This window comes from Gopherus evgoodei, chromosome 2 (genome assembly GCF_007399415.2).
Source record: "Gopherus evgoodei ecotype Sinaloan lineage chromosome 2, rGopEvg1_v1.p, whole genome shotgun sequence".
Taxonomy (NCBI): domain Eukaryota; kingdom Metazoa; phylum Chordata; order Testudines; family Testudinidae; genus Gopherus; species Gopherus evgoodei.
In genome coordinates this window covers 273,322,452-273,338,173 of record NC_044323.1, presented here as the reverse complement: position 1 = coordinate 273,338,173, position 15,722 = coordinate 273,322,452, and the positions used below count along the sequence as shown (strand labels likewise).

Below are 15,722 nucleotides of genomic sequence, written 5' to 3'. Positions count from 1 at the left end.
TTAATTTCAGGAAGGACCTAACCAGTAACATCTTTAACCAATTAAGGATCAATATTTATTGGGCTCTGAAGGAAATTCTGTTTAATTCTCAAGTGGAGGAAAGAATAATTACATGGACAATGGAGAAAGCATGGGTACTGAAAACAGGGTGATAGATATTTTAATACTTAAAATAAAGCTTTTAGGGGAAGTAAGCATCTGTAACAGTAAGGAGCATTGCAGGGAAATGAAGGACTATACTACACATTCTATACAGTATTTACTAACAGTGCCAATAGGTCCTTTTTGTTGCCAAGTCAAAACCATTTTATGCATACCAGGTTGAATAGCAATACTATGAAGATAATTGACAACTGGTTGAATGAGATGCAGAACAATCTGGACAATGAAAGTTCTTCATGACAGATGTTAATAAGGAGCTATTTGAACGGCTCTTTTGTTCATTCTCAAATTAAGGCTCTCAGGCTAGATTAAAGACATGTCTTGCAGTCCTACATAATAATGAATAGGCACTGAGGAAGCAGAATTAAGGCTAATTCCCAGGTAAGATGGAAATTTGCACTCCCTCATGCCAGCTAAGATCATTGCTTTAAAACAGCTTGTCTGTATTTTAGGCCTTCAGATAAACCTGATCTGAATCCATCAATTGTACAATAAAAGGGTCATTTTACAATCAAATTAGCATCCATTCTTCATGTTGTCTTTGGTTGACTTGGTTAGGTTTTACAACTCCACTTCTCAAGTTATTCAAACTTTTTAAGGGTGTCATTTTATGCAAGTTAATTGTTTTTCACCATAACAAGTCAGTGAGTGTCCATCGGGGATGAGCAAATTAGCGTGCATACAGTTAATGCCCCCCTGAACCTCATTTGGATAAGGTAAAACACACAGCATTCACCATAGCTCCCTTTCTTCAACAGGCATGGATTCTCCCTTCTGGATCTTTATGAAGTAACCAACTGTACTGATTCCCATCCTCCATTCTTTTGGGAGCCACCCTGTATGCCCATTCCCACACAATCCAATGGGCTGGAAGCAGCAGATAAGGAACCTAGAGGAGTGTTTCTAGATCTTTTTGCTGCAGGATGGGAAGCTAAACAAACCTAAGCAGGTGAATTAGTGGGGAGCTGGAGAACAGTAGGTTTGATGAGATGAGATGGAGAAGGGTGGGCAGCTGGACCCTGAAGATGCTGTGGGAGGGGGGTAAAGGAGCAGAAAGCTGTTGGATCTCCTGCTGTATAGAAGGCAGTTTCAGGTAAGAGCCTGTGTAGTTACACAGAAGATCACAGAGTTGTGTGGAAAAGGGCTGTGCAGCTTTGAGGGGGAAGGGCTTTAAATGGCTCAGATAATGTGCATAACTATCCAAGCTTTTACCTTAAGGGAACTCTTACTCCAAATCTTTTGTGGTTCGTTGGTTTCCAGGTTCTGTGTAGTTCTGCTCTCCTCCACCTATTTTAAACACTGCCATTCAATTACTTTTACAATTTTACTAATTGTAGGAGTGGACATTTTGTTTGCAAACTTCATTTAGATCCAGTTTGTGGTTCTCTACAAGCAGAACTCCTACAAACTATAAAGCAGAGCGGATATGTAACGATGTACTAACTTACCGACAAGAGATTCTATCACTATCCTGTATGCAGGGGCATGACTGTGAAGCTGCCACTGGGCACAAACACTAGTCATGCGCACTTGATATGTATCCAGATTTGTCACGCCCAAGTACACTGCGATTGAACAAAAAAACAAACAGTCACTGCTACAATAAAAATGCCAGAAAACAAGAAAATGCTGCAATATAATTATCCAAAAATCAGAAGAAAAAGTGAAAAAAGTGAGTGATCATTTTTATTAATGAATTTTAAAGAAATAATTGTAATGCAAAACCCTGCATAAAAAATAATCCCCAAAACAATATCTAATAAAGGACAGGAAGCAGAAAGACAACATCTACATCCTGAGTCCACAGATCTGGAATTTGAGAAGGGCCAATAAACAGTGTTAATAATTCACTTAAAAGCAAAAATGTTACTGATGTAACAATACTGTTGTCAAAGCTGAATTTAAGATTAAGGTTTCCATGATGTAAAGCCTAACTCAGATGATTTCAAAGGATTGCCTGATCAGAAAAAAGAAAACAGCCTTTCATTAAGCAAATTTATAGTTATTAGAGTTGACTGATAATAAACAATATCTGCTTTATGGCCTGTCTTGTGTTCATTCCAGTAGGAAACATTTTAAAGCTCTATACTGTCTGATGAAAAAAGACTTTGCTGAAAGGAAAACAACTAGCTCAAAATACATAGAAGAGGAAAAGAATTCCATGTGAGAATTCATTCAGGGAGTTGTGTGAAGCTAAAGTTACAATGGAAAAATGGTCCATAGAGATCTGAACAGCATGAAATCATTCTTACATGTTTTGGCTGTGCCTGCTAGGGCATCACTGAAGCCTGTTGAGTACGAAGCAAATACTTTAACACTATACTCAGTTCCACTGAACAGATTTAGAATGAGAATGGTGTTAATATCATCTCCCACAAAGGTCTCTAGTGCTGGTCCAGGGACTGAAAAAGAATAGCATACTTCATAATTAAAGGAATTATCAGGCAGTAAAAAAAAAATCATAATCTGCAGTCAAAAATAGGTTTATTCCTAAACATACTGCTTTATTATTACTTGCTTAGCCCCAGTGGCACACTCAGTGCAGTACACAGAATTGAAGACACTCCATAACCAGAGCAGCTTATAGTTGAAGACAGACATGTGGAAGCCAGCACGCACTAAGGAATCCAGCAGTGACATTCATCTAGGGCTCAACATTCGCACTTGCTAAGCCCCTTTTGTGCTGCCCCAGTGGAACAAAGGGGACTCAGCACTGCCCTAAATAGGCAGCTGAAGATTCCCTTGGCTTGGAGACATAACAGGATCTGGGGATCCCCACCCACAAAACAAGTCCCTACAGGGCTATTGCAAACCTGCATCATTTAAAGCAGCTCTGAGGCTGGGAACAGGAATGGTGTATAACTGGCACCAGAACAGAGAACTGCAAACACTGCCATGTCTATCTTAACTGTACTCACTGCTTACAGCTTAGGATATAGCTTAGAATTCAGCCCCTGGAGTGTTTTTCTTTTTAATTTTTATTTCCTCCCCATTATAACAGTAACCTCAGTTCTTATGGACATCATGAAATAAATGTTTTTCAGAGGGATTTGAATGAGGGGATGTGGCCTGGTTAACTGTGAATGAAGTCTACAGTTTGGTATCCAAAAATTAATGCATCTAAAATTACAGGGCACTTTGAAAAATTGGATCTAAATCTCTGTGAACTACTTTGAAAATGTATCTCTATAGGCTCTCAGCATTTTAACTGCAGTCAGTTATAGTGTTTTTATGTGGGACTTTTAGCAATACATGTGAAAACTGAAAAAGCAAAAACAGAAGCCAAAGCAACCAATTTTGAAAACTCACTATTGATAGGTTTGTAGACAATCCTGTAGCCCATTGTTGGTGACGGAGGGGCATTCCAGCTAATACGTAATCGGTTGTACCACTCATCTGAGACCCTCAAATTTCTGGGGGCAGAAAGAGGCACTAAAAGCAAAACAAATTGTGAGCGTCCATATCTGCATCTCTTACAAGCATTTGTATAAAAGATAGACATGCATATAAATAATAACCCAGATTACACATAACTCTAGATAAAGAGACAAGTTCTGCCCCTGGGTACACAGTCACAACTTCCAAAAGTCCGGAGGAGCCACAGCCATGTGTCTGAGAAAGGATCTGGACCTGCTGAGTGAAATTCATCCCTGGCATTATGCCAGTGAATTAAAAAATGGAATTTCTAAAAGAGTTATAGCAAGGATTAATTTGGACTGTTGTGTCTATTGAATAAATATTGTAATTTCAAATTAATACACAGCCTTAATGTAAAAGAGGAGTAAAAGGGAATTCAGTGATAATCATCTTTCATGTATATATTTCCTTTCAACTCAAAGTATCCCAAGGTGCTTTATAAATTTGGGCCCTGATTCTGCAAATGCTTATGCACTTGCTAAACTGAAGTCAATGGGACTATTCATATATTTAAGTATGCAGTAAGTGTCTGCAGGGTCAAGGACCGAAAGTGATACACAAATTAAGCACAGAGATAATTTCATATACCATTGAAATACAGCCACTTATCAGGTGGAACATCCCAGCTGTTTAGCAGAGCACAGTAGGTCTATCTTTTTTCCATTTTATCCACAGGCTGAATTTGGTTAGAGAGAATGTAGTGACCTGTGTTGGTAAGTTGGCTAGAACTAATATAACAATTCTGCTGAAAAGTTCAACAGGGTCTTTCACAACTGCAAATGGTCAGGAACTATTAAAAAAATATTTCATCCAAAAGAAATCTCTCCAACAGCATAATGGCTGGGGCATCATCATCATCACTTTCTACAGAACATGGACTCCATGGTGGACTCCCAAACCATAAGAACACAAAAACAGACATAGTGGGTCAGACCAAAGGTCCATCTAGCTCAGTATCCTGTCTTCCGCCAGTGGCCAATGCCAGGTGCCCCAGAGGGAATGAACAGAACAGGTAATCATCAAGTGATCCATGCCCTGTCACCCATTCCCAGCTTCTGGCAAACAAAGGCTAGGGACACCATCCCTATCCATCTTGGCTAATAGCCATTGATGGACCTATCTTCCATGAATTTATCTAGAATTTAACCAAGAATTGACCGGCCTTGCTCTCTTTCTGCTATCTGACAGTGTCACAGTCAGATGTTTATCAGTCAATGCAGTGGGACTTGTATAAAAGTTCTGATTCATACATTTCTCCATTTTTAAACTGAACCTATATTTTAACTTGAACTCAGATGTTTGCATAGTATGAGAAAATAACAAAACAAAACATCTCTTACTCATACCTTTCTGACCGCCTAAAAACAGAATGTTTATACTTACAGGTTTTTCCAGGAGCTGAGACACTGACTCCTTCCCCATCAGAATAGATTGGAGTGACAGTAACTTTGTATACAGTATCTGAGAGGAGAGGCTGAAGAAGAAGATTGTTTTGTCTTCCAGGTACCATCACCTGGATGGTTGGAACATCAGAAACAGACAAGGTTGATTATTAGCTTCTTAAATCCTTTTATAAACACATATGAACTCTGCCATCATATACCTCTCCCACTTCTGTACAGCAATTTATTCCTAATGAGCTGGTTTACATTTTAAATATGTTTGTGATGCTCTATTTTGACAACAGTTGCCCTCCCTAAATAATCAGCGGACTTGTTCACTATACATATCTAAGATAGTAATGTACTAAGAGAACCTGCCTATGATAGACAGCTATATCTGCATGTATGAACTATCACTCTGTACTAAATCTGAGCCAATACAACTTTCAAATATTCCTTAGATTGGTTATATTAACTGCATGATTACTATCCAAAGAGTGGTTTCACTATAGAGGGTGAGGGGAATCTGTATATTTTGCTTACACTTGGTCTGAAAGGGATTACCCAGCACTGTCCCTGTTAACTAAGGCCCATCTAGGTATAATTTAGGGATTATTCCTTATGCCATGAGGCACTTAAGCACGTGTTTTAGTTTAACTTCAGTGGGACTAAAGCACTTGCTTAGGTGCTTTGCTGAATCTAGACTAAAATGCCAGGTCCTGCAGCTTTACCGTTTACATTTATGGGCATGTGATCCAGATCAAAATTCATAAATATTTTAATAGCTAGAGTTTTAATATCTTTACTAACATTTTATTTTATGTTTTTAAGTAATAACTTATTATTGACTATTAAAAACATAGACACATCTATATTATCTATTTGGTTTGGTTTAAGCTTTCACTGACCTGAAAAAAGTTAATCTGGGATTTGAATTTAATAAACCTCTGGCTATATCAAATGAAACAGAAGAATATTGCCCATTATGCTATATATTTTTGCTATTGCCTTGTACTGTAGTATTATATATGCTATGCATATCTATAAAGCTTTTTGTACTGGTCCAAAAAGAAACCACTGTATTTAAAAGGTTCAGTTTAGGATTACTGTTTTGACATCAAAGAGATAGCTAAAAAGTAATTTTCTAACAAAGCCTCATAAAATATGGATGAAACTGAAAAGAAACAATAACATGATTCATATCTCAGTAGAAAATATATTCAAGTAATCCCTTTCTTTGCCGTTCTTATTGATCTAATGGTCAAAAAAAAATAAAACAGAAAAAATGAAAAAAACCAGACTGCAGGGAATATGAAAGAATATCCAGTATGTCCAATAACACTTCCTGTTAACATAAATAGGAGTGTGCTGCATGAATGAGAACTCCATCAGATTACAGAATGAGAGAGAAAATAGCTCGTACATGAAAGGATGCTTTTACATTCTGAAGTAATGATTTGGAGACATAAGCCTGAATGATACATTTTGCTCTATTTTATATATACTGTTAGGCCCAAAGTTTAATACTTGACTTCAATAGGAAACTCAGGTATACGTTATTGACAAACCCAAGTGTTCAAAAATCATTAGTTGGGCCCCCAAATATTAAGAAACTGGCTCAAAAATCATGAGATTTAAAAAATAATAAATGTAAGGTTATTTTTGTATTCTGGTCTTTAAACCTTTAGTGTTCTTTCTTTCAAGCTTTCCACCCTGCTATAAACAGATAAGTAAGAGTTAATAGAACAAAACTCCTTCATATCTCTTTTGCCTGGAAAGGGTTAACAAGAACAGTGAGCCTGGCTGTCACCTGACCAGAGGAGCAATCAGAGGACAGGATACTTTCAAATCTTGAGGGAGGGAAGTTTGTGTGCTGTGCTGTTAGTGTTTGGTTGTTGTTCACTCTGGGGGCTCAGAGGGATCAGCCCTGCAACCAGGGTTCTCTCCAATCTCTCCGATACAGGCTCTTATAAGTTCAGACTAGTGAGTACGAGGTAGATAAAGTGAGTTAGGCTTATGTTTGTTTTCTTTATTTGCAAATGTGTATTTGGCTGAAAGGAGTTCAAATTGGTATTTTGCTGAAAAGATTTTAATTTGTACTTGTATACTTAGGCTGGGAGGGTATTCCCAGTGTCTATAGCTGAAAGACCCTGTACCTATTCCACTTTTTTTAAATTTACAAAGATTATTTTTACTGTTTTTTCTTTCTTTAATTAAAAGTTTCTTGTTTAAGAACCTGATTGTTTTTTTATTCTGGTGAGACCCCAGGGGACTGGGTCTGGATTCACCAGGGAATTGGTGGGGAGAAAGGAGGGAAGAGGGAGAGAGAGGCTGATTTCTCTCTGTGTCAGGATTACTGTCTCTCTCAGGAAGAGTCTGGGAGGGGGAAAGAGAAGGAGGGAGGAAGGTGAATTGTCCTCTCTGTTTTGTGATTCAAGGAGTTTGAATCACAGTGATCTTCCAGGGTAACCCAGGGAGGGGAAGTCTGGGAGAGGTAACGGTGGGGGAAAGGGTTTGCTTTCCTTGTGTTAAGATCCAGAGAGTCTGGGTCTTGGGGGTCCCCAGGCAAGGTTTTGGGGGGACCAGAGTGTACCAGGCATTGGAATTCCTGGTTGGTGGCAGCGCTACAGGTTCTAAGCTGGTAATTGAGCTTAGAGGAATTCATGCTGGTACCCCATCTTTTGGATGCTAAGGTTCAGAGTGGGGAATTATACCATGACACCCCCCAATATGAGGGTTAGAAACTTACATTTTATTAAAAAATTAAAGATGAAAATCTCCTTGTATTTATATGACTCCAGAAGATGAAGCTTTAAGAAAAACACCAAATATTGCACGACTTAGAGTTGACAACAGTAGGTGTAAAGCACAGCTTAGAATGAAGACTTTCTTCCTGAGATGTCCGATAAAGATTCACATGTATCTATCTTAAGCACCCAAATTTGAAAGTGTTATTCTTACTGTGATCCCAATCCATGAGTAGTGTGACAGACTTGGAGCTCCTCTGCACTAGTTTAGGAAAACTGTACATCAACCTGATTATTGGGATGTTTACTATATGGATATATTGGTTTAGTTTAATAGGGGACCGTTGGGGGAAAACAAAGCCAGAAAAGAAAAATGGCTCAAGTGTAGCCACTTTTCCAAAAATGTTTGAGGGTTGGTAAGGGACAATGCCAGGGCAGACAAAGGTCCAGGCACACAGAAGATCAAAAGAACTCTGGTCGGTTAAAAAATGGGACTCTCTCAAGAGAGAGAGGTAGTTGTTCAGAGGAACGAGACAGAGACACATACCCCCACTGGGGCTACCTGAAGAAGTTAAGCCTGTAGGTTACCATGAGGGGATGGGAAGACTTCATGTATGATAGACAGTCTAAATGCATGTCTGTTGTTTAAAACTCCTTTTTCCCCCCAATAAGCTTTGCCCCTCCTGCAAACTGAACAATACTTTGCATTTCAGAAGGCTGTTTTGGCACTATACTTGTCACAGGTGTCAGAAACTCAGCTGCCTCTGGGCTTGGTTCCCTAGCAATCCAATAAGCTCAGTTGGGACCAATAAATCCTCACTAAGTGACTGTGCTCCCAGATCACTCAGGAGGGCCAACAGATCACCATTTAGCAATAACAGCACTGTCTGTGGTGCTGGAACACTTTTAATAGTGGGGGTGCTGAAAGCCAGGAGCCGGGAGCAGGGCTGTGTCTCTGGGATGGGGGGGACCCAGACAGGGGTAAAGAGGCTGGGGCTGGGGCTGGGAGCCCGCATGTAGGGCAGAGAGTAGAGCCCTGGGAGCAGGGCAAGCAGCTGCAGCCCCGCGTAAAACCTGGGGATGCTGCAGCACCCCCCCCCCACACCCGTACAGATGCGCCACACTAGCACTGCATCAGACCTGCTTCCTGCCAAGCCCTTCCTCCGGTCCTTGCCTGCTCTGCTCCAGTCCTAGTCCCTGCCAACCTTTGAACTCCTGATTCCTTCCCTTCTGGCTCTGACCACTGGCTTTTCTCTTGACCATGGCCTTGACTTTGCCCTTTGATTCACTTCTGGCTCCTGGCTCTGACCATTGGCTTGCCTCCTGATCACGCCCCCAATTCTCCCCTTTGATTCTCCTCTGACCACTAGACCAAACTGTAGTAGTAGGATTTTATGTTTGTATTTTGTATAATTTAGCACGAAGGATAAAGAATAATCATGTAGCATGTATTAAATGCGTTAGTGTATGATTTGATCATATCCTGCCAGCCACCCTTTCTGAAAGCAGAAAGGAATGGCCTAATGGGCCATTGGTAAAGATGCATCAGCCAGAATCTGTGTCTGGAGCTGATTTCAAGGCAGTGACAGACCTTTAGGGTCACCATTTTGTTGTAGGTTTAGCATTTTGAAACAAGTAAAAGAATACAATGATTGTTTTCTCCTGCATTGCAATTTGATATTCCTGTTCAAATGTTTTGTGTACATCAATCCTGTTTTATGTGTGAATGAGGAATGTATATGTTAGAAGTTAAGTGTGAAGGCCATCACCAGACCAGATGTTCTAGGGAGGAACCGAGGACAGATGTAAGTGCACCAGGAGATTGCAACCCGCCCCTATTGAGATGTCAGAGAGGGCAGACTGACGACCCTAAAAGATGTGGCAGGCATCCATCAATGGGGACGAGATAGCTGTGATCAAAATCAGCATGGGGTAACTCCCTGAGAGACTGATGAAAGAACAAGATAAAGAGAAGAACAATTTAAGAAAACAAGCACTTGTCACATGACGATTGATTACAGCATGACAGTACAAAACTCATTGGTCCCAATGAAGGAAAATTACTATATAAACAGGGTGCTTTGCCATGAAACTTTGGGTTCATCCTGCCAAGACTTCCCCGGAGCATTAGGTCGCGAACCCAACTCCTACCTACCCATGATCAACCTAGCTTGCCATTAGATTGATCCTGACCCTGGACTGGTAATTATAACATTGACTGGTGGGACTGTGTGTGTGTGCATGTGTGACTGAATGCATATGCTAATTGTTGTATCTTCAATAAATGCGGCCTATTGCCTTTTCCCCTGAAAAAAGATACTGTGTGCTTCTTATAAGCATAACAAAGCTCATGCTCCAACCACAAGGTTACCCTGCCTACATGTCAGTGTGTGACAATAGGATCCCAAAGGGAAGAACTGCGGGTACCTGAACTCAGTCAGGACTGCTAGGTAAACACAGTTAGTACAGAAGGCACTATAGCCCGGGTCCCAGCCTAGGAGTGGGGGAATTGGAAAATTCCACTCCAGAAGAGGTGAAGGCAGAAGACCTGAAATCTGAGGGGCTGCACTAAGAGAGACAAGAAAGGGGACAGAGGTGCAGCTAGCCCTGAAGTCGTGAAAAGTACTTTCTTAAATACTTGTATTACAAAGATTGAGGCCCGTCATAGCATAATCAAGAACAGCAGCAGTTAAGCATCAGTTAACCTAGAAGTTTAACCCAAAGTCCAGCATCTTTAGTCAGTTAGGCCCTAATCCTGTATTTGACAATGCACAGGTAGATTGCTTCACCTACATGAAGCACCTTGAACAGGTTTTTGCACAGACACAGCAGCCTGCCTGCACTGCATCGATTGCAGGATTAGAGATTTAGAGTCCAATTCTGCAGCAATTCCATACACAGATCGTCCACTGACTTCGATGTAGGATAGGTGCAGGATTGGGCCCTTTCTTAATACTAATAGGATCTCTGAACATTTGTTTAAGTCATACAAAAAAAACTCATGCAGACCATTCTTACCACTTCCTCAGCACGATCACCTTTACTGGTAAGGTAGGTCACTCTGAACTGGTGAACGTTGTAGTCTGAAATGTCCCATGTCACTCTCAAGCTTGATGTGGTTTCATCATCTATAACAAGGTTTTTGATTCCTGTTCGGAAAACTAAAAACAAAAGCAAAAGTAAATCAAAAGAATATGTCATAGATCTCCTTTAAAACATGTCTTTTGAAATGTGTCACTCAACATTATTTTGTATTAATTATCAACAAGCAACAACAACTGCACCCCATTTCTATGGAAGTAATTATGGGGGTTTGCAGTGAATTTAAATAGGAACAGAAATGAACCCAAAAATGTTACCAGGAATGAATGGATACTGATCTTAAGGAGCAATAAATGTTATATAAATGTCCCTCATTGTTTTATTTATTTATATGACACCTATCCTTGGCTGTCTATGGGTTTTAGAATAATTAACCCTGTACAAAAGCTCAGTTTGCTATAGAAATCACTATGCTAGACAGGCAGCCTACACTTAGAAACAAATTGTCTGATTCAAGAAAACAAACAATGAGATCTTTTTAATTCTGTTTTTTGTATGGGGCCTAAAACACGTTAGAGTATATTGTATTGACATTCATTTCTTTTACCTGCGGTTGTGGGTCTGGAGGTTGCAGTACTGCTAGTAGCAAGGCTGGTAGATACTGTAGTGGTCCTTGCAACTGAAAAAATAATACTCCATTCATTAACATTTCAGAAAGATCTGGAAGCCATTTGTATACTCTTTTAACACCAGTTATGGAAATATTTTCTGGTAATTATCACTATGATCCTGAGCCCACTTACCTACCTTTATGCACCCACTTCATTTTAAGTAAATGAGTCTATTTAGGACCTTTCAAGAGCACTACATTCAATGTATAAGATGATATTCTGCAGAGAATGAAACAGTGGAAGGTATTATGTACCTCCTAGTCAAATTAGAAGCAAAAAGATTCAGATGTGTATCTGTAGGAAGAAGCTGGAAATGGGTGGGATGGGAATGGGAAAAGACAGGGTGGGGTGGGATGAGATGAGGCAGGGCGGGGCTGGGGACTGTGGAGAAGGGGGTGGGGGCAAGGCCTGGGGAGGAGCAGGGGCAAGAAGAGGTGGGATGGAGGTGGGGTCTTGCGGGGAGGGGGCAGGACTTGGGGCGGAACATAGGGTTGAACATCCCCTAGGCCCGGGGGAAGCCAGCGCCTATGCCCATGACTTCTCTTTGAACAACAGAAAGACATCCAGAAAGACAATGATTTAAAGACTTCTCCCCTTGCTAAATTGTTCCAATGGTTAATTACCCTCACAGTTAAAAATCTGTATCTCATTTCTAATTTGAATTTGTCTAGTTTCAGCTTCCAACCACCACTAGTATCACCCTTCAAGTATTAGGAGGGTAGGCCAGGTTTCATGCCCATTCTTATATTTAATTTGTCTGCTGAGACAATCAACAAGATTGCCAGCAAGGCCAACAAATTACATTGTTGTCGCTATACACAGTCATAGCCATGTCAGTCCCAGGACATTAGAGAGACAGATAAGCTTTCAAGCCACACAAAGCTAAACATAACAACAGCAGCAGTACTGATGCATGACTACTTGCATGGGTATAGATTTCTTGCCTAAGTAAGGGTTGCAGGATCGAGCCAAAGTTTACTAAATATATATGTATACCTAGATCTGAGTCAAATAAATTTTCCTGTTTACAACTGAGAATACAGTTTCAACTTAACCAAGTCACTACCCAAAAAAAGAAAAGAAAATGTATGTGAACTTCTAAAGAATGTTGTCTGATGATTTTTTATATTTTCTTAATGAACAAAAGGGATATACATCAATTCACAGCTTACTCTATGTAATGCAACACTGTCCTAAGCTAGTTTTCAGTAATAAGTCATAGTGATATCACCGTTATACAGTTGGTCAAAAAATTAAATAATCTTGCCTTCTAATAAATCTGTTTTATATTCAAGAAAAGAAATTGTTATGCCAGCTCCTTTACTCTTCTTTCCTAAGGGATTTATTGAGCACAAAAGAACCACATCCTCCCCACAGAAGACTGATTTTTTAGAAACAAAGCACAGCGGCCCATTACTATTTATTTTTCATGTTGAGAGATGTCTGCTGCAAAGAAAAGGGACTTTGTTAAGATGGGCATAATAACTTAAAGATACTGCCTGAGTCTGCTGGGCTAAAAATAGCTTGTAGATTGCCCCAGAAGTAGAGTTTTAAACTTTCAGAATAAACCCATTTTAGAGATGGGTAAGAAAGGGAAGCACTGATTAAACACAAAGGTGGGGTAAAAGACAGACAGACTGAAGGAAAGAAACATGGAAAAGATGGGCGGAGACAGACAGGTAAGGAAAGAAAGAAATGGATGGAGACACAGACAGACAGACAGATGGAGGCTGTTAGGGCAACGTTCACATTTCAGAATGGGAGTGCAGTAGAGATTTTTTCCAGATACAGAAAAGTACACCTAAATACAGATTTAGTGTAGGTGCTGGTTTGAGTCAGTAATTCATCTCAGTTCAGCAATGCACTTAAATTTAAGCATAGGAATGGATTTAATCATGTGCTTAAATGCCTACATGAAGTAGAGATTTTAAACACCCAAGCTGGAAACGGTCACAACGGCCACTATAAGCCATGTATGTTTTCTTCTGACGTCAGTGACAGTTGCACAGGCACTGATGTAAACATACAGGGCCAGATCCTCAGCTGGTATAAATCAGCGCAACTCCACTGATTTCAATTACATTACAAATGTGTGGCTGAGAAAGATATACAGTAAATGTCAAATACTTCTAATTATGTTTTTGAAAAGTATTTAAATTAAAATATTTTCATTCCAAAACTAAATCTAATATAGCTTTTAATTAAATATCCCACCCCCAGACTAAATATTGACATCTAGACCAAAGAATGTGAAATAATCTTTGAGCCAAAGATGTGTAACCAGAGACAGTCTAATGCTATTTAAGCTGGAAGGGCAGCCAAAACCTTCTTTCCGGGCTGGATGCCTTCTACCACACAATATTAAATAAAAGCACAAAATAGGTCTCCAAAGCCTTGATGATAAATCGTATTTTTCAATATTAGAAGCAAAGGACAGTCTATATTTTAAACATAAGCTTAATATATGTTATACTTTAAAGTATATAAAACTTTTTAAAACAATACAATACAACCATTAGTTTTTGTCTTACGTGTAGTTCCAAGAACAGCAACAGCATCACTTTCACTTTTATCACTGTAAACTGCCAGCAACGAAACTTCATACCCTGTATTGGATAACAATCCCTCAACAACATGCGTGTCCTTGTCTCCATCTAAGACAACCTAAAAAATAGAGCAATATCTAGAGAAACCATTCCCCATTTTTTACTGTTGTATTTGATTAATTTCATAAAAACTTTACTGAATTATAGGAAAGATAGAATTTCAGCACTTAAAATATACAGTCAGATATACCAAACTACTCACTAATAATTTGTTCAGCTCATATCAATAATTTGTTCAACTCAGATCGAGTTATTCTCTTGCCAGTTTTATTGCTCTGCCATGTAACTTTATACTATGATCCACACAAATAACGTTAGCTTACAATTAAGGCTGATGAAGTTTAATTTGAAAGCAATCACTAAAACTCAAGGAACTGACCCCTAGAGGCCTAACATAAAATTCATGATACCAACACACATTAGTCAACTCAGCGGCCTTGGATCCTTTTGACTCCAAAGTACAAGTACTCACCAAACACACATCCATTTCCTCAATGTTTCACTTAATCACAGAATTTTAGCTTTAACCTCTGCAAAATTAAGGTAATTTACCAACACACATACTTGTAATTGAAAAACCAAGAATGTGTTATTACAATCTAAAAAATTACAAGGTCACAGTTCATATTTTGTATTTCAGTGTGAATTTGAGTGTTTTGTAGGAGGGAACTGAAAGGTAGTTTTTGTTGTTGAGCTGAAGACCATAGGCGTGTGTTTGGATATGACAATGTGTGGTTGAGAAAGCATGGATTGTCTTAAATGGTGATCTCCTTTATTTTTAGTGATTGCATTGGCAGGGAATGAATTTGAGCAACATTAACTATATGATAACGTTTTTGTGTGGGGATTTCCCTGTTTCTTCATGTTTAAAAATTGAATTGGGCGGTTCAGTGGCTGACAGTGGATACAGGGGGACCAAGAGATGGAGAGAGGTGTACAAGACTGACCCCAGGATGAGGGGAAGTGAGGAGTGGTTCTGGTGAACTGGGTTGGCAAGTGGGTTTGGGACAATGCGTTTAGGCCACTGCAAATATTGATATGACTCCCTGAGGCAACACTGGCAGACTTTTAGGGATGGACACTCATCTTATCATCTGAAGAGAAACAAAACCACTCCACTAATGAGAATCAAGTGAAGTGGGAAGCAATTTGTTCAGCATATGGTGTTTTTGAAGCACTCAGTCAGTATAAATAGCACAATATCTTTATTCTGTGCATAAAGACATGCTACAGTGTGAACGTTTCTTAATAAACAAAGAGGTGCAAATCCAGGAAAAATTTGCTATGGTGGCTAACGGCCCACAAAAGCATCACAGACTCCCGGGCTCTGTGGAAATAGAGACTGTTCCCAATTCAGTGGGGAATGGGTCTAGTCTTCTGAAGGTACAAAATGTTGACCTGGCACACTGCTCAAACAGATATTTTTAGGCAAAATTCAGATACAAGTCTGAGTGAGTCTACATGGAATTTAACTAGTATATACATGGTATAACTAACACCTTCTTCCAGTTCCACCCACCCACCCACAATGCATGTCAAACCATCTTAGACACCCAAGACTCACTTGGACTTGCTAACTTACCTCTGACTCACATCACTTACCAATGTATAATTGACACCACCTGTGCGTGCATTCACACACACACGCACACACACACACACACTCTGACTCTGGACCATGGAGCCTAAAAGAAC

The 15,722-nt window shown here is 39.6% G+C and overlaps 1 protein-coding gene across 2 annotated transcripts in view; it reads right to left on the bottom strand.

Annotated features, from left to right (window-relative positions):
- COL14A1 (collagen type XIV alpha 1 chain) overlaps positions 1–15,722 on the bottom strand; it is a 173,301-nt gene that overhangs the window by 88,194 nt on the left and 69,385 nt on the right. For both annotated transcript variants that reach the window (XM_030553756.1, XM_030553757.1), the window contains exons 17-23: positions 13,953–14,085; positions 11,358–11,429; positions 10,727–10,869; positions 4,963–5,092; positions 3,472–3,594; positions 2,415–2,564; positions 1,611–1,727 (exon numbers count right to left, since the gene is read on the bottom strand). In XM_030553756.1, the coding sequence (XP_030409616.1) occupies positions 1,611–1,727; positions 2,415–2,564; positions 3,472–3,594; positions 4,963–5,092; positions 10,727–10,869; positions 11,358–11,429; positions 13,953–14,085 (868 nt within the window). The remainder of the gene's footprint in view (positions 1–1,610; positions 1,728–2,414; positions 2,565–3,471; positions 3,595–4,962; positions 5,093–10,726; positions 10,870–11,357; positions 11,430–13,952; positions 14,086–15,722) is intronic.